Raw genomic sequence first — 22,967 nt, 5'->3', positions numbered from 1 at the left:
CAAGTGGCGAATGGTTCACTGGCTCGCCATTTTACGATAGGGAGAAAGTTTGCCTCGTGGCGGCGACGGGAATATCGAGATGAAAGCCTCTTAAGTGGTTTTGATGTTTAGTGGAGGAGGTGAGCAGGTGGCGGCCATGTTTGGCCAAGCGGGCCTGATGAAAGGCAGCCCAGCTCAAGTGCAGTGGTGGGCTTTTTCCGCCGCCGCTCAAGTTAGCAACAGCTGAGCTCCGCGACATCGCCGCAACACTTGAGAAGCTCCACAAAAACTGATCAAGGGGTCACGTCGTCTTTCTTGCTAAACGGGGTTCACTTTGAAAAGATTTGCCACCAGAGCGCTTAGCATCGATTCGGCTCCAGCACCCCTAAATTAAATCCCAGCAGCCTTAACATTTGGCAGATTTGATTTCTCTGCATTTTTTTTTTTTAGCTTAAGTGCAAAGAGACATTCCTTGCATAAAAGGTGACAACAAAAACAAATCATTGAATGTGCCCGATCCTTTCTCGCTTTCTGCGCAGAGCAGTACGGTGCCGCCGAGCGGCAGTCCAAGTACGGTACAGGTAAGCAACAGTCCCTTCTCTTGTGAGGCTGAGGTTTCTCTTTTATAGAAATGGCGCTCGCCAAAGCTGTGAAACTAATTTTGCCTAGCTAGTAACTCGCCACCTCAAAGCTCTCATCCGAGACCCACCCCTGAAATGCAGGAGGTGAACAAATATTGGCAGAGTCGCCTTCCCGTCATCCGAAGATTTCTCTGATAGAAAGCAAAAGTTAAAAGGATTCGCTGATACAGACTGGACGCCAGCAGGGGGCAGCAGAGCAGCGCTTGCAGTGCTGTGTGTTCCTGAGACTGTCAACATTTCAGACTTTCTGTCCAATGTCACGTGCATGACCGGGACTCTTCTTCACGTCGCTCGATTTCATACAACTGCTTTTCCGGACAGTATAAAAACATCTGACCTGGGGTTGTTGTTTCATCTGCTGCCATGCCTCATGTACTGGCCGCCATTAAACAACCCAAGATCTTGCCAATTAAGAACCAACTGTCACTCCACATCTTTGTTTTCCTTGGTCAACAACAAACATCTCAAACACGGAACAAAAGTCAAACTCGTAATCAAAGCGGGCATAACTTTCCACAAAGTTAGCTGCTACTGGTTTCCAGGTTTTTGTTGCCACCGTTTTCCTTTTCTTGAAGGCTGTTCACAATGAATTAGGTAAAGCTAAAGATGACGTGGGTGAAGGCGGCGCGGTTGTCAAGCAAAGCCTGTCATGGTGGAAGCAAACAGGGAATCCCCAAAGACGAGGCGGGCTGGCGTCATGAGGCGAAGGCGGCGCAGGTGAGTCTGCTGAGATTCTCTCTTTAGAGCAACGAGATACCGACACCTTCCGGCTGAAGGATCCGACTGCGGATGGACGGACGCACTCGGAGGAGCCCTTGAGCCTGCAGACAAAACAGCTCGGCGTCGGCTAAGACATGGGCTGCTTGGGAGGGAAGACGGACGAAGAGCGACTGGATGAGAAAGTCAAGCGAGAAGCTAACAAGAAGATCGAGAGACAACTGCAGAAAGAACGCCAAGCTTATAAAGCCACGCACAGACTCCTACTCCTCGGTCTGTCTTTCTTTCTGTCTGTCTGTCTGTGTCGTTCCTCACATCTTCTCTGTCTCATGTGCAGGAGCAGGCGAGTCCGGTAAGAGCACCATCGTCAAGCAGATGAGGATCCTCCACGTTGATGGTTTCAATGCTGAGTAAGTCCCATTCTTGAATTTTATTGCCTTCCTGACAACCTTAAAGTTGCACCATGCTAGCTCCTTTGGGCAATTGAGCCACAAGGTTCTTCCTCTCAACTTCAGGGCACAAACAATGGCCGCACGTGGTCTTCAACCACAGACAAGAGTCCAGTCAGCTCCAGTCAACTTTTGGCCGCAGTGTTTCTCACAAGCAAAATTGTTTTCTCTTCTCTAGAGAGAAGCAGCAGAAGATTCAAGACATCAGGAAGAATGTCAAGGATGCCATCGTGGTGGGTCACATGACCCGCGATCAAATGAGCTACTGATTGACGGCACACATTTTGATGCACGTGTGTGTATGTGTGTGTCAGACCATCGTGTCAGCCATGAGCATGTTGACTCCGCCCATGCCTCTGGGTGACCCTGGCAACCAGTTCCGAGTCGACTACATCAAGAACATCGCGCCGCTGTCTGACTTTGAATACACAGAGGTAACAATCGCACACACGCGTGCACGCACAATGTTAAGGGTGCCGAGCTGAAGGCATCTGGAGACTTCTTGTTTGTTGTCGCCATGTTAATGAGCTGATGAAATGAGACATCTTGGGAGTAAGATCACAAAGGACAACACGCCTCAGTAAGTGTCGGTGTCACCTGTGGCCTCGTTATTTGACACAAAAAAGTGCGACACGTACGAGCGTGTGGCTACGATACGTAGGCACACACACACACAAATAATGATGCTGCTTGCTCTCTCTTAGGAGTTTTTTGAGCACGTTCATAAGCTTTGGAAGGACGAGGGCGTCCAGGCGTGCTATGAACGTGCCAACGAGTACCAGCTGATTGACTGCGCTCAGTAGTAAAAACACACACACACACACACACACACACACACTAAGCCTCGAGTAAACGCTAAGCTTCACCCTCAATCTGTGTGTATGCACCAAAGCTTCTTGGACCGTTTGGACTGTGTGAGAAGGGCCGACTACACCCCGACTGACCAGGTAAGCAAAGTAAGCCACCAACGATAAGCTAGCATTGGTCCTAGCTGCTAGGCAGACTCAGTCTGGTCTTCTCCTCAAGGATTTGTTGCGGTGCCGAGTTCTGACGTCAGGGATTTTCGAAACCAGGTTTCAAGTGGACAAGGTCAACTTTCAGTGAGTGTCTCTGACCCCGCCCCTTCTGCCTACATCAATCAACCAAGTGCTTCTTTATGCTTGTGCGTGTCCTGTAGCATGTTTGACGTGGGAGGACAGAGGGACGAACGCCGCAAGTGGATTCAGTGTTTCAACGGTAAGAGACGTTCGTGCAGCCTGCCAGCTCCCGAGTGCTACCCGAGTGTCTTTGTTTGATTGGTCAGACGTGACGGCCATTATCTTCGTGGCCGCAAGCAGCAGCTACAACATGGTGATCCGAGAAGACAACTCCACCAATCGGCTCCAAGAATCTCTGGACCTCTTCAAATCCATTTGGACCAACAGGTTCTCCATATCGGCCCCGCCCGGTCACCCATCGGCTCTCGTTGACGTAGCCCGCCCGCTATGTGATTGGCCGCAGGTTTTTGAAGACCATCTCGGTCATCTTGTTCCTCAACAAGCAAGATGTGCTGGCTGACAAAATATTGGCTGGCAAATCCAAACTGGAGGATTATTTCCCAGAGTACTCCAAGTACACAATTCCTGTTGATGGTAACACCCCCGCCTGCACGCACACACACGGGACGGCACTTCCACTTGTTGGTGTGCGTTTGCAGCCGTTCCAGATTCGGGTGAAGACGTCAGGGTGAGCAGAGCCAAATTCTACATCAGAGATGAGTTTCTGGTGAGCAAACAAATATTCGAATCCCAATAGGAGGCCTCATCTCACTTGAATGCGTGCATTTGTGTGTGCGTGCCAGAGAATCAGCACGGCCAGCGGCGACGGCAAGCATTATTGCTATCCGCACTTCACCTGCGCGGTGGACACGGAAAACATCCGTCGCGTGTTCAACGACTGCCGGGACATCATCCAGCGCATGCACCTGCGGCAGTATGAGCTCCTCTGATGGATTGCTGGCCTCTCACGAGCCCCGCCCACTCCCTGAACGTAGCTAGTGCTTCTCAGCCCGTGTGGAAAATGGCCCCCCTTTTGCTTGCCAGTCAGCTTCGTCTAGTGCCTGCTTGTACGGACGGGACGTGATGCCACACACAGGCTCCACGCTCAGCTCGGAGTTGCTCATGTTCCAAGTGAAATAAAAGCAGCTTACGCTTCTTGAGTCCTTGTGTGTTTTTTTTTCAAAGTGCGCTGCTTCACTTGAACTTCACACGCGGCGGACTCGTCCCTCAAAAAGTCGACGTGAACAAGGTCTGTCTGTAATTTGATGTTCTTTCATGGGGGAGGGGTTGCAGTCTGCACGGCGGTGCCGCCAATTGGTTGAGAGGGACGTCCGTCAGCGGGTGGTTGCGTGGCCGTGGACGGAGAGAGAGAAAAAAAAAGGGGGAGGGAGGAGGGGGGTCTGAAAACATCTGCGCGCCCCTGCTTGTTTTTGGCCCCCGAGAGACGAAGGAGTCCAAGGGGCAGGAGAAGAAGATTTGTAGGAAGAAGTATAAGCTGGAGATAAACTTGTCCCCTCTTCTCATCTCTTGTTGGATTTTGGAGTTTAAGCCCGGAGGGGTTGGTTTTTTTGGCCGAACCACTTTGAGCGTGTGGAGGCGCGTGTCTGCGGAATGCCCCCGGCGGCGGTGGCACCGCTCCCGGTCCCGTCCAGGCGGACGCACCTCTGACAGCCCGCCCCAGACGTGCCGGCTGCAGGAGCTGGGACGCGGCGGAACCATGTCCCGTTCGACCTCCCAACTGCTGCTGGCGGGTTTCACCTTCAGGCTGCTGCTGCCGCTCAGCCTCAGCGCAGGTCAGGCGTCTTTTCTCATCAATCTTCTCATTCTGGATTGTCCATCACTACGATTCGGGTGCTTCAAGTCCTCAATAATCCTGAAATTAATCAGTTAGAATTCAACACTATCCACTTGGTTGTTGTTTTCCAGCATGAGAAGCTTGTGCTTCATTGCTGACATTATGTTGGCAACCCAAAGTCCATCAAAGGAAGAGCTTCTCGTCAATCGTGTTGCATTCTCACGGCCACGACATGAAGGTCGAGCGGGCCACGTGTCTATCACCAAAATGTCCAGTTTTCTGCCACTTTTGAGTAGGGCAGAAAAGGAAGGGCCCCTTTCTCTGCTGCATGTCAACGCCTCTCGAAATTTGCAACCCTCAGCAAAATGCAGTCTCCATGTGAATCTTGAAGTGTGGAGGGGATGGGAAAATCCGGATGGAGTTGATAACGAGAAAAGGAACGCTAAATCAAAAGTCTCGGTTTGTTGCTGACGGAATCTTTGCTTTCGGCCGCCCGCCCGTACTTGATGTCAAGTTGCAGTTGTTAGCATGTGCCACATTGGCACCGTGAACAGCATAGCAGCTAACGTGTGTTGAGATCTTGATGGCTGCGTTTGACTTTCTTAGCAGTTATCGATATTCTCGTCGCACTCGTTAGCGTGAGGGAAGCGTGGGATGGTCCGAAACTTTCTGCGGCTCACATTCCAAACGGAGGGGGAGGCGTGAGCGTATTGCTGTGTGGTGAGCAGTGTGTCAACACACACAACCAGATGTTGTTACCTGGGAAAGTGGGGGCAGTGTGAGTAAGGGGGGAGGGGGAGCAAACAAGGCCACGCTGTCTTCCTCGCTGGATTGGTCTGGAAGGTTTCTCAGCCAGACAGACAGGCGGGCAGGCGGGCCGCTTTTCAAATCACTGAAGATGACTGATGTCACGCGTGCATGATCTGATGTGTTGGCAGGGGCTTTGCTGCGTTTCAACGGCTTCTCGCTGCTCTACGTCTTCCTGCTGCTCCTGCTGCCCCTGCTGCCCCAACCCTGCGCTGGATCCCTGCGTGCAGGTACCCCCGTCGCCTCGAGTCCCACGGCCCGCCTTCAGCGGTTCTTGGTGCTTTGCCAAAAGGGGGCATTGCCCATCCCATGTTTACTCCTTGCCAGAATCAAGATTCGAATCAAAGCAGCATGTTGGAATCAAATGAGAATCAAAGCAGCATGTTGGACCCTTGCTCACGTTTCCAATTAGACTGTCAGAGTGAGTCCTGACCCCCTTTCTCAAATCCTTCTTTTCTGGGCGGGAAAAACTGTTCATTTTCACGCACTATCCCCAAGGCTGAGCTGATAAATCAAAGCGCAATCTGGCCGACAAAATGAAGTTGGCGGAAAGAGCTCAAAAAGCTGTGAGAAGTGCAAACATTGACATCTGTCAGTCTGGGTTAGGGGAGCTCAGGGGGGAGGGGGAGGATGGATCGGGCCACAATGGGCGACTTACTAAACAACACAAAAGTTCACGAATACTATGTGGCAACGTGAACACAACACATCACAGTGGGTGTCAGGCTTGTCCTTCCTGAGGAAACTAAAAGATGACACCCATATATATTGGCATGTGTTCCTTCCTGAGGAAAGCAGAAGGATAAACACACACATACGTACACACACACGCAAGTTGTGTGTTGCGGTGTGTGAGGTGAAAGAAAAAGAAAAGGGTGACAATGGGTCAGGTGTGACATCATTTCCTGTTTAGATTGGAGCTGAATGGAATGATTCCTTAGGTGAGATTTCGGCAGCCGGAGGACATGGGGGGGGGGGGGGGGGAAATCTCACGGTGCGCCACCAAACCAAAACGTCTCAACCAAAAAGCGCAACTGACGGAATCCTTCATTTGTCCGTAGAGGATTCGACTGAGCGAGTGAATGAATTGGAGGGAACATTTGCATCCCGTTTTTGGCAAACACACAACTGAAGAAATCTGCCTGCTTCCGAGCGATGGCTTCTGAGCCGAGGGTCGAATGTCAGAGTGGGTGTTGTTGGTCTCCTAGGCAACAGCAATCGCTGCGTCACGGCGGTTTGTGTGTCCAGTTTCCTCTTCCTGCTGCTGCAGACCTTCTTCCAGATCTCCGCTGCCGCCCTCACCCCTGACCGCAAGTGTAAGTTTGCGCCCGTCTGACTGACGCCCGTCTGACTGGCGCCCCCTGTCTGACTGGTGCCCGTCTGACTTGACTAACGCCCGTATGACTCGGCGGGTGCCCGTCGGACTCCTGCTCCTTTGCTCTGCCTCACGCACGGCCACCGGCCTGTCTTGTCTGGTCTGCAGGTACCTCCTGGCAGAAGGCGCTGAATCAGCTGGGCTTCGTGAGGTGAAAATGAGCAGCTTTGGCGCAAAAGGCGGCTGGCGCTGCGGCTGGCGCTGCGGCTGGCGCTGCAGCTGGCGCTGCCATGACATTGCTGTGTTGTGTTGACCGCCAATCAGGCTGACAGGAAGCGATGCACCATCCGCCGTGCGACACGTCCTCCCGGATATCGGTGTGCTGGTGGTTGGCCTGCTGGCATGGAGGCTGAGCCTGAGACTCGGCCCTGCGACACACACCCAGGTGGCCACACACACATGGGAGAAGAGGGTTCAAGCTTCATCTCCGCTCATTTCGTAATGACATTTGCTCTCGATGATCTGATGACTCTGTAAGCCATTTACAAGCGGAACCTTGTTATGCGACAGGTCGTGAGGATCAAGTTTCTGGATCAATCCGATGCGCTCTCGCTCGCTCATCCTTGTTTGTCTCGCGACTGAATTTGGATGTGACTGAGGAGGCCCGTTTGTGCTTTGCGTCCGTGCAGGAATCGCGGCTTTACGACCCAGAGGACGAGGCAAGCGCCGGCAGCAGGGTGGCAGCACAAGTGGAACAAGTGTTGAGCAAAATCAGGAAGATGCTGGCAAATGCCATGACCGCTGGAGGCAAGCTTCTCTTCACGCTTTTGCTGGGACTCACAGGTAAGCCGCAGAAGCACACAGACCTCGTGGTGTTCCTCTTGTGTTGAGCACAATGACACACACCTTGCCCCCTTGGTTGAATCACGAGGCCTCTTATTGCTAGCCAAAATGAGGAGATAGCCAGATGGAATTTGGGCTGATTCAAATTCCATACGAGTCATCGTGGCACCAGTTAGGGTTGTCGTTTTTTATTCTTTTCTAAGCATGGGATCATATCATGCTTCCTATTTCAATGGTTGTGAAGAAAAAATGGTGTGCCCTTGGGAACATCTTGAGAAGCCTTTGCCCAGTTTCCACACCAATAGATTGTATACATAGCCTTGGAGTGAGCCCGTGAGCCGTCCAGGGTGTAGTCTGCCCAGGTTTTGGGTGGATGGCTGGATGCTGGAGATCCTGCCTCCACATTTCAACACCAGTGCGGCTTCACCGTTTTGCACTCTCTACATGTTATTGCAATTACGACACGTCCTTACCAGCGATGCCCCCTCTCTGTCCCCACCCTACCCTGCCCCACCCCCCCAGGTGTGGTGCTGCCATCACTCTCCTCCCTGCCCTACTTACTTTCTTTTCAGGTGGTGTGCACTTGGTGGGCTTGGAGCGGTCGGCTCCCCCCGCCGCTCTTCAGGTGTCTCTCTCTGATGTCGCTCTTGTATTCCGCCGCCCACTTCCTGCTCGTCTACAGCTACCAGCTGCCTTCGCTGCAGGAGGCGTGGCCTTCCACCCAGACCGCCGCAAGGTAATGCACATGAGGGCGGCAGCAACAATGAGCATGAAATGTGCCCGAGGGCCTTACGTCTATGACTTGTGCGTTTGCAATGAGCAAAACAGAAGGTCGACTCATTTGACAACGCAACATGCCCGCATTGAACACGTTGAGTGAACGTCTTGCATTATTTTGCCGGAGCTCGTAAAAACAGGGTGAAATAACAGATTTACGAGGAAAGCAAAATTTTCCAAAGACAACAAAGGCAATGAATAGCAAAGCCATTTTATGATTGCTTGAAGTCAATGCACCAAAAAGAAACGCAGAGCCTCTAATTAAGCATGTGATGCCTTGCCCTTCCACACCCCCGAGAAACTTCCCCCCCAGTTGCTTGAAGGCCTGTCTGGGTCAAAGTTGGGTTCAAGAGACAAGCAAGACATGTCCAACATTCAAAACACCAACATCCCCAAAACAAGCTTGAAAGTCACAAAGACACACAGAATGAGGCCTGGCGATCGATTCAGATTTTCAAAATCAATTCGATTCAATTCACAAAGGCCCGATTCAAGTGATTTTTGATTCAGTTCAGGATTTTGTACTTTTATATAGAAGACATTCACAGAAGAACCAATGCTGAAAATAGTACAAACTTCTCGCTCTAACTTGGTGCATTAGTAAAAAGATGAATATTTACATTAAGACCCCATGGAGCTAGAAATTTTGAATAGGGTCCAATAGAATAGAATAGAATAGAATAATGTCCAATAGTGCCTAGCAGAAGCAACCTTAAGGTAACGAGCTATTTAAGTGAAACAGCGCACCCTGCTGTTTTCAAGTGCACACTGACACAATTATTTACATTACACACTTGTAATGTTATTTAACAAACACATGTAGCAAGTTAGCTTAGCGAGCAAAACAAACAGCAACCAACAATGGACATTACTTCATGTATGTGCTAGCGTAGCGGCTATCATATCGCGATTTACGTTAGCATCAAGCTAATAGCCAACTCGCATCCTCTTCTACTCATTTTCACCGGAAGGGATAGTACGACTTACAAAAATAGTGTTCAATACATGTAAGACTCTAATTGGTTTTACCCAAATTTTTCACCAAATTCCTCACTAAGACAAAGTTGAGCTAAATTATTATGCACGTTAGCATTAAAGCACAGCCTCTTACCTCATACCAGAGATCAGCATGAGTGTAGAACAGCTCCTCACATCGATACACATATACTTGGTTGTTCTATAAAGCAAGCAACTAATTAAATATCGATATGAATGAGTTAATTCTTCTCTTGTATGATTTTCACGGGAGAATGCTTGCTCACCACATTGACTCCGGAGATATATGCGCCACGTTGTGGGTATTACCTTTAAATGGAACATGGGTTTTCCAAACATACGTAAGGAAAATCAATTTGATTGATTGCTTTGTTTTTAAACTCAGCTTTATATCGAACACAAATCATGCCAAGTTCAGACTACATAAACCCAAGGAAGTCTGGGAACTAAATAGAAAACAAGTGACGAGACAATGAGTCACAGGTAGACAAGACATGGAGCGAGCCGATTGGTTGACATCAGAACAGGTGGCATGTATAGGCAAACAAGACAGAACATGAAATCTTTTGAAAAGAATGCAAAAGTCCACCAACACACATCATGACAACAGGGTTTCCAATTTTGTTTTCCCCCCAAACCACCTTTAATGAAAGTATTCCTTCCTAGAAATCGGAGACTTATCGGATAACCACTTTGAGGAAAGGGGACATTCTCCCTGGCACCAAATAAGATGCGGAGATGTTCATTTGTTCACTGTGAAGCTGACATGGAAAACAAAAGAGAATTCAGGTCACCTAGCTTTATGCTAACATGAAAAGGCCATTGTAAACAACGCCCGTAGCGTAGCAGAATCATATGCGCGGAAACGCTAACCCTAACCCTGACCCTAACCCTGACTGATGGATGGCTCGATTGATGCCGCAGCGTGTTCGGCCTGGTCCCTCTGGTGTCGGCGGACTGCGATGCTCCCTGGAGGATGCAGGTGAACCCGCAGCTCAGCTGGTTTCACTTTGTCAGCCCGCTGACGCTCGTGATGCTCTACCACGTCGTCGCTGGCCTGCGGAGGAACAAGGTGATTACGCACAAACTGGAAAAGAAGCACAGTGATGTCAGAAAAGGAGGATTAGACGTTAGATGGGGAAAGGGCAGCTAGATCAGGAAAGGCAGACATTGATGTTCTCCTGCTATTGGCTGAGAGGCGTCTCATCATTTTCAAAGCGGTTCTTCTTCTTCAGCTGCTGGATGGCGAAGAGGTTCCGAGCACAGACAAAATGGACTCTTTGGAGCCCGTCAGCTGTGACGCTAGCAGTGACGTTATCACCACTGAGGAGGTCATCGGCGGTGAGGTCAAAGGTGACATCGTGGCCGAGAGCCAACGAGAGTTGTGGAGAACAGCTCATGAAGGAGATGTGCGTTTTGGGACGCCAACCGTAAGATTGCGATTTTATCTTTAGTAGCATTTATGTGATTAAGTCAGATGAGCGTGACGTGTCTCAAATGGTGTCTATGGCACTTTCAGGATTCTTTGGCCCTGGATAGTCCGCCTGAGTCTTTGGCCCCGCCCACACAGAGCACAATCCTGGAGTCTGACACGCCTCACTGCTCCTTCAGCCATTCAGGTGAAGGCTGGCCGCCACAATTTGGTTAATTTTAGCTTTATAAAACAATATTTGTGACAAAACTGTCATGTTTATAAAATTAGTGCAAAGTAGTCGTCGTAAGGATATGTCTTGAAATCTCCTTGCTTCCATCCGTACGGCAGATACGTTGGAGACGTGCGCTTTCGAAGGCGACGCGGCCCATTGGGGCGGTGAGGACTCGCAGGCGCACGGCGGATCCGGTGTGGCCTCCGTGGCGTCCGGCTTCCTCCTGAAGCAGAGTTACGTGGCCGCACTGATGGCCATGATGGCCTGGTCCATCACGTACGTGTCGTGGCTGACCTGCGTGCTGCTGCTGTGGTCATGCGCTCTGTGGATGATGCGCCAGCGGCGGCGCTACACACTGGCGTCCTCGCCGTGGTTGGTGGCCTACGGTAACCTGCTGCTCGTCCTGCAGTACGTCTTCAGCTTTGCAGCCGTCCGTCAGGTGCCGGGACTCTTTCCCAAAAAGGACGATCCCTGCCGGGAGCTGGCGTCAAAGGTACCACCACACGGCTGCTTGCTTGGAGGGCGTCTTGCGGCCAGGGGGTCCCAATATGGTGCCCCTGGGCCTGTTCTAAAAATATACCACCAGGTGTCACTCCGAAGAAACTATTTCATTTCAAAATGGCAAACGAGGAACTTCAAAAATACTAAATGAAGTCCAAAGTGTAGTCGCATCTGTTAGCACATGGGTGAAAAGTTTTCAGGAGTTTCACCCCACCGTGCTTTTTCCAGCTCGTGTGTCTGCTGACCTTCTGGCTGCTGCTACGTCAGGCTCGTATGGAGAAGACAGACCGACACCCTGACGGAGAGACAAACTCCCGGCTGTCCACTGTCACCATCATCCACACGGAAGGTAAAACATCTCCAGCCGCCGGTACCGTCCGGTTTCTGACTGCTGGTCTTCTTGCTTTCCAGCTGAAAAGAAGATGGAAGAGATTTGCTACGAGGAGGTCCTTTTGATGAAAGGAGGGGTTCAGATGGACGCTCTGCTTGCAGTACTCACCAGGATGTTTGTCAAATACTGGATCTACGTCTGCGGCACAATGTTCTTTTTTGTCAGTTTTGAAGGCAAAATGGTCCTGTACAAGGTCATCTACATGGTGATGTTCCTGTGCTGTGTAGCTCTCTACCAGGTAGCGGCCGCTTACGATGACGCCAGTTGCTTCTTGGAGAAGGGGCTGGTGACTCCGTGCCTTGTCCTGTCTTTGCAGTTGAACTACGAAAAGTGGCGGGCCTTATTACGAGGCTTTTGGGTCGGTGTGGTAGTTTACTCCATGTTGGTCCTCTTTTTGGTCTACACATTCCAGTTCCCCTCGTCCCTCCACACCTGGACCTACTACACTGGACTAAGCACTCACAGGTTTGCACCCCACTCCCACTTGGATCTTTGTAAGATGTAGGTCTGCAAGTTCTTCTGCCTTCTGTCTCTCCAGGTTGGAGGATCTGGGTTTGGAGAAGTTCTCAGTCCCAGTCCTCTTCACAAGGATCTTCATCCCCACAGCTTTTCTGCTGGTGAGGATTGACAAGTGTGCTCCGGAATACTGTCTCGATGAAAATGCTAACGCTGCTTTTTCCTTTGTAGGTGTGTATTGTTCACCTGCACTACTTTCACGAGCCCTTCCTCCAGCTGACAGATCTCAAAACTGTAGTGGACACGCACAACAGCACCATCACAAGGTGAAGAACTCCAGGCATCGAAACTTGAGCATCAAACATGTCGAGAGACTCGATTTTTAACGTCAAGTCTTGCTTTGCCTGCGTATGGTCACTTGATGCCACTTGAGTTGGTTTGTGTTCACCAGCGTGTGTTGCCACTGCTGATCTTCAGGTTGGTCCACTCTGAGGGCAGCCTTGTGGACATGTCGGTGGGAGGCGCTTCGCAGCTCTTTGCGGAGGATGAAGAAGGGGGCGTGGTCTCAGGAAAAGAGGACGAGCCAGAGGAAAAGTGGAGACAAGAAGAAGATGAGGACCCCTGCACGTTTGAGGAGGAGAGCCTGTCAGAGCACACGGAAGGTAAGACGTTGCTGATCACAGCTCAGGAAAGACAACAAGTGATTGTCGGCTGATCTGTCCACAGCGTTGGTGTCGTGGAGATTGGTGGTGGACCGTCTCTCGGTTTTGTTCCTGCGCCTCCTCCTGTCTTTGCAGCGCCTGCAGAGCCTCCTCTGGTGGCTACTGGAACTTCACATTGTGAAAATTGTCTCCTCCTACATGATCTGGATCTCAGTCAAGGAGGTCCGTGAAGTTCACCTGCCGCTGTCGTCCTACTGTCGCATCCATCTCACCCCTGCGACTCTCTTTTCAGGTGTGTGTGTTCAATCTGCTGTTTGTGGCGTCTGTGGCTGTGGCTTTGCCTTGCAGAGCCTGGCGCCCCCTGCTGGCTGGGGTGTGCACCGTGTGGACGTGCATGGTGGCTATCTGTAAGATGATGTACCAGCTCAACATTGTCCAGCCCATCACATCCAACTGCACCATGGTAACCGTCCGTCCGTCCCACCGACATGTCAAACATATAACAAAGTTTACAGGAAGTAAAAAGATGCTACACTGTCTGTCTGTCTTTAGCCAGGTAACGCCACGACCAACGTGTCTACCTCAGTCTTGTACGCTGCTCCGATTGACCCCGCCCAGTGGGTGGGTCTTCGCAAATATGAGGGAAAACTGCTGGACTACTTGAGGGTGAGACCAGTCGACTCGGTGTCTCTCCGACCTGGACAGCCGGCGGCTTGACGCTTGTTTTCACAGTACAACCTGATGATGTTGGCGCTCTTGGCCTTCGAGGTGACGGTTGACAGACACCAGGAATTCCACCGTCTGCGCTGCAACCAAGTCCCACCTCCAACCAAAACTTTGTTCCATGACATCAGCAGGCGTCACATGGATCAAAGCCTGCTGAGCTGCGCCAAATATTTTCTCAATTACTTCTTTTACAAGTTCGGTCTGGAGGTGAGCGACTGGCGGCACCAATGGGAGCGTCTGGAAACACGTGCTCATGATTGTCTGTATGTCAGACTTGCTTTCTGTTAGTGGTCAACGTGATTGGTCAGCGGATGGATCTGTTCGCCGTTGGCCACGCCTTGGGGCTCATCGGCGTCCTATCAAGGCGTAGCAGGAAGCGAATCAGTGCAGTGTGGCCAAAGTACTGCTACTTCCTCTCCGGGCTCTTGTGTCTCCAGTATCTCTTGTGTATCGGGTTGCCGCCTGCTGCCTGCAAAGGTAACATCTGCACATTATCATCTGAAGATTGGCTCAGCTCTCTGGGGTCCTGGCCTCATGAGAAAGGAGGGGGCGGAGCTTAAGGAAGCACAAAATCTCACAGTGCTTTGTGTGGTCCCTCAGATTATCCATGGCGGCCGCCCACATCCAACGTGGACTCCAACGTAGTGAAATGGCTTTTCCTGCCAGATCACCTGACTCCCCCAAACCCCCTCTTCCTTCTATGTAAGCAAGGTCCTCCCTCCTTCTCCTCCTTGAAGAAAACGTGGACAGGAAAGACATTGTGCGTGTGCGTGCGCCTGGGTGTGGTCCAGACGACTATCTGCTCCTGCTGGGCGCCTCGTTACAGCTTCAAGTGTTCGAGGACGAGCGTGACGTCAGCGTCCAGGCGCTGGCCGGCAACAACGGCGAGCTGGATGTCGAAGATGGCCACGTCTGGGATCTGACCCGGGGGATTCGTCCCAACACCGTCCCCGACTTCATGCTGTCCAGGTGAGCATGAGGTCGTCCCGTCTGCGATCGTTTGTCTATGTGTGTTTAACCTTCTGACCGTCGTGCACAGGTCTTACCTGGATATGATGAAGGTCATCATTTTCAGCTACATGTTCTGGTTTGTCCTCACCATCATCTTCATCACAGGAACCACCAGGTAAAAGTTCATTTGTGGGTTAAACCTGAATCCAGTTCAGTTTCTAATTCTAATTCTTTTGCAGGATCAGCATCTTCTGCATGGGCTACCTAGTGGCGTGTTTCTATTTTCTCTTGGTGGGCGGAGACCTGCTGCTTAAACCCGTCGGCTCCATCCTGCTATATTGGGACTGTCTGATCGGCTACAACGTCTTTGTGATCACCATGAAGAACATCCTTTCTGTACGTTTGTCTTGACTCTCATCTGCAAAATGGACGCCCCGACAAAGAACTGTCTGTCTTTTCCCCCGCTGCAGATCTTGGCGTGTGGTTTCATCAAGTCGCTGGTTGTCAACCACTGCTGGTTGGTCCAGCTCTTCAGCCTGGCCTGCACCATCCGAGGCTACGCTAAGCGTAAACATTCCGTCCGTCCGTCCATCGCCCCCGCTGGCCACGTTCGTTCACCCGGGTGTCACCCCTCTCGGCAGCGGCACAGCAGAGCAGCAAACAATGCGAACTCCCCAGCGACGAGGCGGGAATCATCTGGGACGGCGTGTGCTTCTGCTTCCTATTGCTGCAACGGAGGGTCTTCCGGAGTCACTACTTCCTCTACGTGGTGCTGGACCTGCAAAACACGCAACTGCTGGCCTCCAGGTAACATACAGATACACGCTCGCACGTATGTGGGCGGGTGACAGGCTTCAAATGTTTTTTTTAGGGGGGCGGAGCTCTTTGAGGCATCTACCGTGAAAGCAGTGCGTGCCAGACTGGAGGTGGAGAAGATGTCCATGGACCTACTGAAGAGACAGTAAGCCTCGTTTTACAAAGCCCTGCAACGTGTTCAGCAAACTGAAGATGGCTCTGTGTTACAGGATGGAGAGGATTAAATGTCGCCAGCAGAAGTTCCGAAGAGGAAAAGAGAAAATGCTCAATTTGACTCAAAAGAGCTCCCGTAGTGACGGTGTGTGTAAAGCATGCCGTTCCGGCCGGAACCAGTAAATCCAACCCATCAGTTTGGCCTTTTTTTTTTTTGTGTTCAGCTCAGGAAAAGATGAAGGGGCGAGCACAGGAGGATTGGTGGAGGCCGTGGGTCAACCATGCCTCCAGTGAGTCACGTCCGCTTGATGGCCTCGCTCGCTACGCCCTTACTGACTTCGCTTTGTGTCGGCAGTGGTGAGGAGCGGAGACTACTTCCTGTTTGAGAGCGACAGCCAGGAAGATGAAGATGAAAAAAAGGATGAAGAGAAGGAGGAGGAGGGTCCTGACAAATCTGCCCTTCAGGTGCCTCACCCCTCCTGCTCTTCTTGCTCCTCCTCCTTGGCTGAGTTTGATTCTCTTACCAATACTGTAACATCTCCTCTTTCTCCTTTCCTTCCCGTCTGACTTGTTCAGTTTGTGTATCACGCCTGGATAACGGACTCCAGAACGGCCCTGCGAGCTCGTCACAGCCAGAAGAAAGTGAAGAAACAGAAGCCCGAGCAGAAGATGGCGCCAAGCGAAAGAGAGGAGACGTCAGGTACTTCCACAAAGGAAACAGAAAAGTTGAGGAATCCAAGTGTGACTCACTCATTCTTCTAGATTGCGCCACTACTGAAGTGATGGAGGACTCGGAGGAGGACGTGGAGAAGGACAAGGAGGAGGGAGCGGGTAGGTCCATTGCCCCACTGTTGTAGAGGAGAAGCAACGGTGGCCAGGCCAGGAACCTTCTAGAACCTTAAATGGAAAAGCGTCAACAGTGACTATGTTTGGTCTGACCAAGAGGAGGTTTAGGATTTAGGAACTGACATAATCATGTTTTACATTGAAGATACGGTCCTGCGTCGGGCCTCCAACGTTCTTCGCTTCTGCTGGGTTCTGTTGTCGGCTCTGCTGGACTCACTGACCTCTTGGCTGGGTGGTTTGTGTCGCGAACACGTGGACATCTCCACCGTGCTGCGCATGGAGCGCTGCATGCTGACCCAGCAGGCCAAGCAGGTAACGCCCAAAGGTCGCAACCATGATGGCCCGCCACCTGTTTACTCTTGTGTTCTCAGGGTCAGGTGCCGTCCAGAGAGGCCATCCATGTGTACTACCAGCAACAGATGATGCAGAGTTCCAGAGAATCAGGAATCAACCTGAGTGTTCCTGAGGAAGAAGGTCAGACTTTTATCATATAGCGCTTCTACAATAAGAAGGATAAGAATCACTTTCCCTCCATACGTCTCGTTGTTTGAAGCAGTTATAGATGAAAAAAGAATTAAGGACAAAGACGAGAGTCCGGCAGCGGGAAGTGGACCTGCATTCGCCTCTGGAGATGAAACAAAAGCTGATGCCTCTGAGATCCAGACTAGAGAAGACTGCCCAGAGTGCTTCATAGCTATGACCAGTCAATCACACCGAGCCAAACTAACCAGGATGAAGAGAGTCACATCATCCTCAGATGAGGAGGACTACAGGTTGTTCTTCTCAAGCTACTGCCAGGAACTTCATCTCGTATCTATTAGAATAGTTTTTCCTAATTTCCCACTGCACGCTGGTATTTGGAATTCCAGAGTTCATTTGCTCCGAGTTGGACCATCACAATGATGATAGCCAGTCTGAGAAGAACTTGCTTTCGAACCATAAAGGCTTTTTGTGGAAATTGATTGCGCAATTAGGGTGTCGTGGTGCATTGTTTGACCCGTTCTGGAGAATCTGACCAACAAGTTCCCAAACGTTCCTCTTCCAGGGCTGCCTCGCCCTCCTCTCAGTTGTCCCCACCTTCCTACAGCCATGCTCTGGCTGAGGACATCCAAGAGCCGGAGAGTGAGCAGGACGAATCCAAAAGAAGAATGAAGGCAAGATTAAGGAGGCAGCTCTTACTTCACAAGACTGACGTCCCATCTGGATGTACCTCCACTTCTTGTCTCTTGACATCTCGTCCTCAGGAGCTGACAGCGAGTGAGCTTCTGAAGAACAGGTAAGGCCGACTGAGGATCTGCATCTCGCTGACTTGAGTGTGCTTTAGAATTGCATTGTCTTTTCTTCAGGACTTTCCACAGCGTAGAACTGGAGGCGTCTGATGAGTTCTATCGCAACCAACCCCAGCTTCTCCAGCTATGCTACGCCTTTTACAACATTCTCGCTGCCAGGTAGTTTATCACAAAGTTGAAATTGGACTTTCAAGAACCGCGTTGAACTTGTGACTGACTGATGTCCATCGGTTTTGACCAGATCCGAGACGGTCTGCTACCTGGTTATCGTCTTGAACCACATGGTGTCTGCCAGCTGTCTCACACTGGTACTTCCTGTTCTGGTGTTTCTGTGGGCAACTCTGTCTGTACCTCGACCCAGTAAGACCTTCTGGATGACCGCCATCATCTACACTGAGGTGCAGACCACTTGTAAATGTGTCATTTTCTGCTGAAACCGGCAAACTTCCCTAAAAAGTCTTGCTCTTCTAGCTCTGATGTGCTAACACTCAGGACTGTCTCCTTCAGGTTACCATCGTGATCAAGTATTTTTTCCAGTTTGGGTTCTTTCCCTTCAACCAAAAACTAGAAGTGGACCGCTCAAAACCCTTCCACCCGCCCAACATACTAGGGGTGGAGAAGAAGGAAGGCTACGTTCTGTATGACCTCCTGCAACTGCTTGCTCTATTTTACCACAGAGCCATACTGAAGGTATAGCACAAGATCAAGAAATGAACAACAATGACTCAAAGATTTATTTTCTTTCTTTGTGGACTTAACCCAGTGCCATGGACTTTGGGACCAGAGTATCTCCACCGACACCAAGTGTCAGCAAGATGACCAGGCAGAATTAAGTTCAACTCCCACAGATATGGTGTACTGGGGTGGTGAGAGACAGGCCTGCTCTAGCTCCACCGGACTATGTTCTCCTACAGGTGAAACAAACCAGCCTTTGGATTTTTGCTTCTGATTTTTGCCCTGAGATTGATTTATGTTGGTCTTCTTGTTGTTTTCAGGCAGTATGAGCTCCATAGAACAGCTCGGCAAGTTGGAACTGCTGCTGAGGAAACTTGGGGAACTTTCCATCCGGAGCAAGCAATACTGTGTTAGCAAGTAAGGAGTTTGACTCGATGGCCTAGCTTACCAAAGCACTGACCTCTCCGCCCACTAAATACTTTCAGGTGCGAGTCCCTTTCCAGTCCAGTCTGTCAGTTCTTCCGAGCTCTGGTCCAGCCAGAGTACAGCGCCGTGACCGACGTTTACGTCCTCATGTTCCTGGCAGATACAATCGACTTCATCATCATCGTCTTTGGCTTCTGGGCTTTTGGGGTATACGTTCACATGTCGTGAGCACAAGTCACAAAGATTCATCTTTTGCTTTTTGTCCTCACGTCTCAGAAACACTCGGCAGCCGCCGACATCACTTCCTCCCTTTCAGAGGACCAAGTTCCCGAAGCATTCTTAGTGATGGTTCTGATCCAGTTCGGTACGTCTTCCTACCTGAATGATCTAATATCGTTGAGGTGCCTCACTATCCTCCTACGTGTCTTCAGGTACCATGGTGATTGATCGAGCTCTGTATTTAAGGAAGACCGTGTTGGGAAAGTTGGTCTTTCAGGTGATTTTGGTGTTGGGGATCCACTTCTGGATGTTCTTCATCCTGCCGACTGTCACAGAGAGGTGAATGATCATCTCCATTTGCTCTTGCCCAAGGTGAATGTCACCTGTTTTGAACACTGAAACCTATCTGTGTGTCCAGACGCTTCAATCACAACTTGGTGGCTCAGCTGTGGTATTTCGTCAAATGTATTTACTTCGGCTTGTCAGCGTACCAGATTCGCTCAGGTTATCCGACGCGGGTCCTGGGAAACTTCCTGACAAAGAGCTACAATTATCTCAACCTGTTCCTGTTCCAAGGGTAAGCGGATGCCGACCCACTGCAGACTTTGTGTTACTTTGTCCGTGTTCATTTGTAGTTTCCGACTGGTTCCTTTCCTGACTGAGCTGCGAGCTGTGATGGACTGGGTGTGGACCGACACCACCTTGTCTCTGTCCTCCTGGATCTGCGTTGAGGATGTCTATGCCCATTGCTTTGTCTTAAAGTGCTGGAGAGAGTCTGAGAAGGTCCCAATTCGGTTCTCAAAGACAAAGCTGTCAGACTCCTGAGCCCTAAAGTCTTTTTGTCTTCTGGTCTTCAGCGATACCCTCAGCCTCGTGGTCAGAAGAAGAAACGAGTGGTGAAATACGGGATGGGAGGTTTGATCGTGCTGCTGCTGATTTGCATCGTGTGGTTTCCTCTGCTCTTCATGTCCCTCGTCAAGTCGGTGGCTGGTGTCGTCAACCAGCCGCTGGACATCTCTCTGACCATCACTCTGGGAGGCTTCCAGGTAAACTACAAGACCTGAACTAGACCCCATCCTTTACTGACTGACTTCATCCGTGTCCTTGTAGCCAATTTTCACAATGAGTGCACAGCAGAATCAGCTGAAAGACCTAACAGAGGAAGACTTCAGAGCCTTTGTTCGTTCCTACAGTTACATTCCGGTAAAACTTCATCTCGCATATTTCGTTTTGAATCATTGCTTCAGCCGGCCGTCCGAGCACTGTTGTCCCCTTTTGCTCCCTCAGACCGCTTTGCAGTTTCTCGAAGCATACAGTCACGAAGATGTGACTGTGGCCGAGCTGCAGGGTAGCAGTAACTCTCTATGGACCATCAGTCCACCAAGCAGGCGATACCTGAGCCAGGTGCTCAACCTGGACCACTTTCCCCTGACCTTGTCCTGGACAATTCAGAGGTCACATTTACTTCCTTGAAAGATAATAAATCTCCTAATACAGAAACTAACCCCTCTCTCTCGCTAAAACCAGGAACTTGAGTCTTGGGGCAAAGGCGGAGCTTGCATCAGGTAAACATGTGTCCTACCTGAATGACCAGACTCGTTTGGAACTGATCCAGCTCCTGAATGGTACCAGAACACTTCCTGTGTGAGTGAGGGCTTTGGCCAGGGATACAAGTTTCAACATTTTAAAAACTGCCGAGTCAGCCGTGGCAAGATCAGGTTTGGTGCGAGTTGAACGATGCATTTTTGTTTCAGTGTGATTGACGCCGTGTTGCCATCTTTCTTACGAGCGCCAAGTGACTCCAACGCCAAACCCATCGAGCAGCTCTACACAGGTTTCTAATCGCCATCACAGATCATTTCTTCTCATGTGGATGTATCAGAAGGAAACACTGTTTTGTTGCTCCTTCGATTAGACGGCTGCTACAAGGACATTTTGTTGTCCCTGGAGCGAACAGTCAACGAAAGCCAAGAGATCCAGGAGTGGTGGATCGTCGACCAACCAGCTTCCAGTCTTGTACATTTGGGGGGCGCAACTTCAACAGACAACAGCAGAGAAGCGGGCCTTCAGATCTTTGTGTTCAGTGATAAAGTCAGCCCACCGAGTCTCGGCTTCCTGGCCGGATATGGGTACTTGAGTCGCCATGGTAACCATGTACAACAACAGCACCCAGTATATTCTGACGCTCTGCTTGTGTCCTGCAGCATTATGGGATTGTACGCCTCTGTGGTTTTGGTCATTGGGAAGTTCGTACGGGAATTTTTCAGTGGAATCAGTCACTCCATCATGTTTGAGGAGCTTCCCTGCGTCGACCGCATCCTCAAGCTGTGCACCGACATCTTCCTGGTACTATCTACTTTTCCTGGTCTACATAGATTGTGTGTGTGTGTGTGTGTGTGTGTGTGTATGTGTGTGTATATATATATATATATATATATATATATATATATATATATATATATATATATATATATATATATATATATATTTTGCCACTTCTGTCCGATCGTGACTTGTCCTCTAGGTAAATATTTATTAATTATTATTATTAATAATAATAATAATAAAAAACGGGGTCAGTTGTGAAACATGACTTTTTTTAAGACCCTTATTTTGATGGATCTCTACATTAGTGCAAAAATCTGTAGGCTACTGTGCCTCTTCTGTTTACATTCAAGAGGTCTACTTGATCGTAATTCAAAATTATGAGGAAATGTCAGTGTTTTTTTTTTCAAATAGAATAAATTTTAGATATAAATACATTGTTTTCGTGATATAAAATGGATTTTTTCAGTCAATGGCCAAGCTCTCGTTGGGTTTTGAGAAAGAGAGGCCTCTTTTCACATAAATTATTTAATTACAGCCAGCAAGTAGCAACAATTGCAGTACCTGAGCAAGCCTGTGTGGGGTGCTCGCTCTACTCATCACAGCCAGACCAACTCGTGTGATTGACTTAATCAACTAAATGTTACTTCCGAGAAAAAGTCATTTGTCTTTTAAAACGATCTCTCTTTTTTTCTTTTAGCTAACAACTGACAGTATAGCAATCGAGTTTACTCGCTGCTAAAAACTGTAACCATGCAGAAAAGTGGCCCTCAAGGGGGCAACCCCGCTAACTCAATGAGTCGGCACCAGCCTGACTTACCGTTTCGCCATCTGTGAGCGGTTCTTCAGAAAGCTTAGCTGCACGTGTCTCTTCATGCAAAGCAAAAGCGGCTTCCCGGCCGTCGTGGTGAAGGCCGACCGGCGAGTGGCGCCACCTGATTGCCTCTTTATCTTGCAGGTGCGTGAGACAGGTGAGCTGGAGCTGGAGGAGGAGCTTTACGCCAAACTCATCTTCTTGTACCGCTCGCCAGAGACTCTAATTAAGTGGACAAGACGCTGACAGAATGCCGTGACGTTCTCCGGGCTCAGTTTCCGCTTTCCCTCCCCGAATGAGAGACGACCTTCCGTTCTTTTCTCAAATGTGATGTAACACTGTGGAATTGGAAAGAAAAGACATTCTTCAGACAGACAGACGTGAAGGGCTGAAGATCGAAAAATAACTTTCATTTTGGTTCTGTGTTTTCATTTCACTTTTTCCATTTCACCACAACCTTTAAGTATGTGAAAAGATTTGCTCATGTATGAAAATAGTTCAACAAATCAGGGTGAATTAAATGATTTATCCAAGTGATTGAAGGCAAATCATTGTGGATCATCCATTAACCCACTCCTGAATACTATGAGGGGATTTTTAATTTTGTGGATTAACAATTCATCAAAACTTAACGCGGACTTAATATCTGAATCGTGTGCAGCATTGCAACAGCATGCCAAAACGGCCAAGTGGCTATTAAATGGTGGGTAGGGAG

The 22,967-nt window shown here is 49.8% G+C and overlaps 2 protein-coding genes and 1 long non-coding RNA gene across 11 annotated transcripts in view; 2 read left to right on the top strand and 1 right to left on the bottom strand.

Annotated features, from left to right (window-relative positions):
- Positions 1–22,967, bottom strand: part of LOC125985809 (uncharacterized) — a 32,932-nt gene that overhangs the window by 7,279 nt on the left and 2,686 nt on the right. Inside the window, exons 2-7 of one of the 6 annotated variants that reach the window (XR_011085735.1) lie at positions 22,259–22,590; positions 16,628–16,966; positions 16,409–16,555; positions 11,718–11,914; positions 9,623–11,570; positions 9,472–9,537 (exon numbers count right to left, since the gene is read on the bottom strand). This is a non-coding gene — a long non-coding RNA (uncharacterized lncRNA). The remainder of the gene's footprint in view (positions 1–9,471; positions 9,538–9,622; positions 11,571–11,717; positions 11,915–16,408; positions 16,556–16,627; positions 16,967–22,258; positions 22,591–22,967) is intronic. The other 5 variants (XR_007487455.1, XR_011085734.1, XR_007487456.1 and 2 more) reach the window with 5 other exon arrangements.
- Positions 816–3,932, top strand: LOC125985800 (guanine nucleotide-binding protein G(olf) subunit alpha). 2 transcript variants are annotated; one of them, XM_049748943.2, is made up of 12 exons: positions 816–1,610; positions 1,675–1,747; positions 1,965–2,019; positions 2,101–2,220; positions 2,491–2,588; positions 2,679–2,742; positions 2,813–2,886; positions 2,964–3,022; positions 3,090–3,210; positions 3,287–3,417; positions 3,483–3,550; positions 3,627–3,932. In XM_049748943.2, the coding sequence occupies exons 1-12, from the start codon at positions 1,475–1,477 to the stop codon at positions 3,771–3,773; spliced, it is 1,146 nt and encodes a 381-aa protein (XP_049604900.1). In that variant the 5' UTR covers positions 816–1,474; the 3' UTR covers positions 3,774–3,932. The 2 variants fall into 2 exon arrangements, with proteins under 2 accessions (XP_049604900.1, XP_049604901.1); XM_049748944.2 differs by having other exon boundaries at positions 847–1,610; positions 2,679–2,733; positions 3,627–3,928.
- On the top strand, positions 4,209–22,789 carry LOC125985781 (piezo-type mechanosensitive ion channel component 2). Of its 3 annotated transcripts, XM_068648821.1 has the most exons (56): positions 4,209–4,616; positions 5,557–5,655; positions 6,634–6,741; positions 6,909–6,951; positions 7,065–7,185; positions 7,430–7,583; positions 8,106–8,319; positions 10,281–10,428; positions 10,592–10,786; positions 10,876–10,975; positions 11,119–11,495; positions 11,732–11,852; positions 11,915–12,132; positions 12,211–12,359; positions 12,433–12,511; positions 12,582–12,676; positions 12,828–13,012; positions 13,077–13,234; positions 13,305–13,475; positions 13,565–13,678; positions 13,745–13,945; positions 14,011–14,215; positions 14,339–14,440; positions 14,530–14,707; positions 14,778–14,864; positions 14,929–15,085; positions 15,160–15,256; positions 15,331–15,496; positions 15,561–15,650; positions 15,715–15,803; positions 15,883–15,948; positions 16,014–16,123; positions 16,235–16,358; positions 16,421–16,489; positions 16,650–16,816; positions 16,876–16,978; positions 17,058–17,277; positions 17,550–17,780; positions 17,851–17,952; positions 18,035–18,191; positions 18,301–18,483; positions 18,557–18,707; positions 18,789–18,885; positions 18,954–19,101; positions 19,171–19,258; positions 19,326–19,452; positions 19,532–19,690; positions 19,749–19,896; positions 19,971–20,159; positions 20,224–20,316; positions 20,401–20,567; positions 20,641–20,757; positions 20,868–20,947; positions 21,029–21,242; positions 21,318–21,459; positions 22,397–22,789. In XM_068648821.1, exons 1-56 carry the CDS (start codon positions 4,541–4,543, stop codon positions 22,496–22,498), a joined length of 7,851 nt encoding a protein of 2,616 aa, XP_068504922.1. In that variant the 5' UTR covers positions 4,209–4,540; the 3' UTR covers positions 22,499–22,789. The 3 variants fall into 3 exon arrangements, with proteins under 3 accessions (XP_068504922.1, XP_068504921.1, XP_049604839.1); XM_068648820.1 differs by having other exon boundaries at positions 11,915–12,359; positions 17,061–17,277; XM_049748882.2 differs by having other exon boundaries at positions 11,915–12,359.

Source organism: Syngnathus scovelli, chromosome 18 (genome assembly GCF_024217435.2).
Source record: "Syngnathus scovelli strain Florida chromosome 18, RoL_Ssco_1.2, whole genome shotgun sequence".
Taxonomy (NCBI): Eukaryota; Metazoa; Chordata; class Actinopteri; order Syngnathiformes; family Syngnathidae; genus Syngnathus; species Syngnathus scovelli.
The sequence above is the reverse complement of the archived record's forward strand: the minus strand, read 5'-3'. Positions and strand labels throughout refer to the sequence as shown.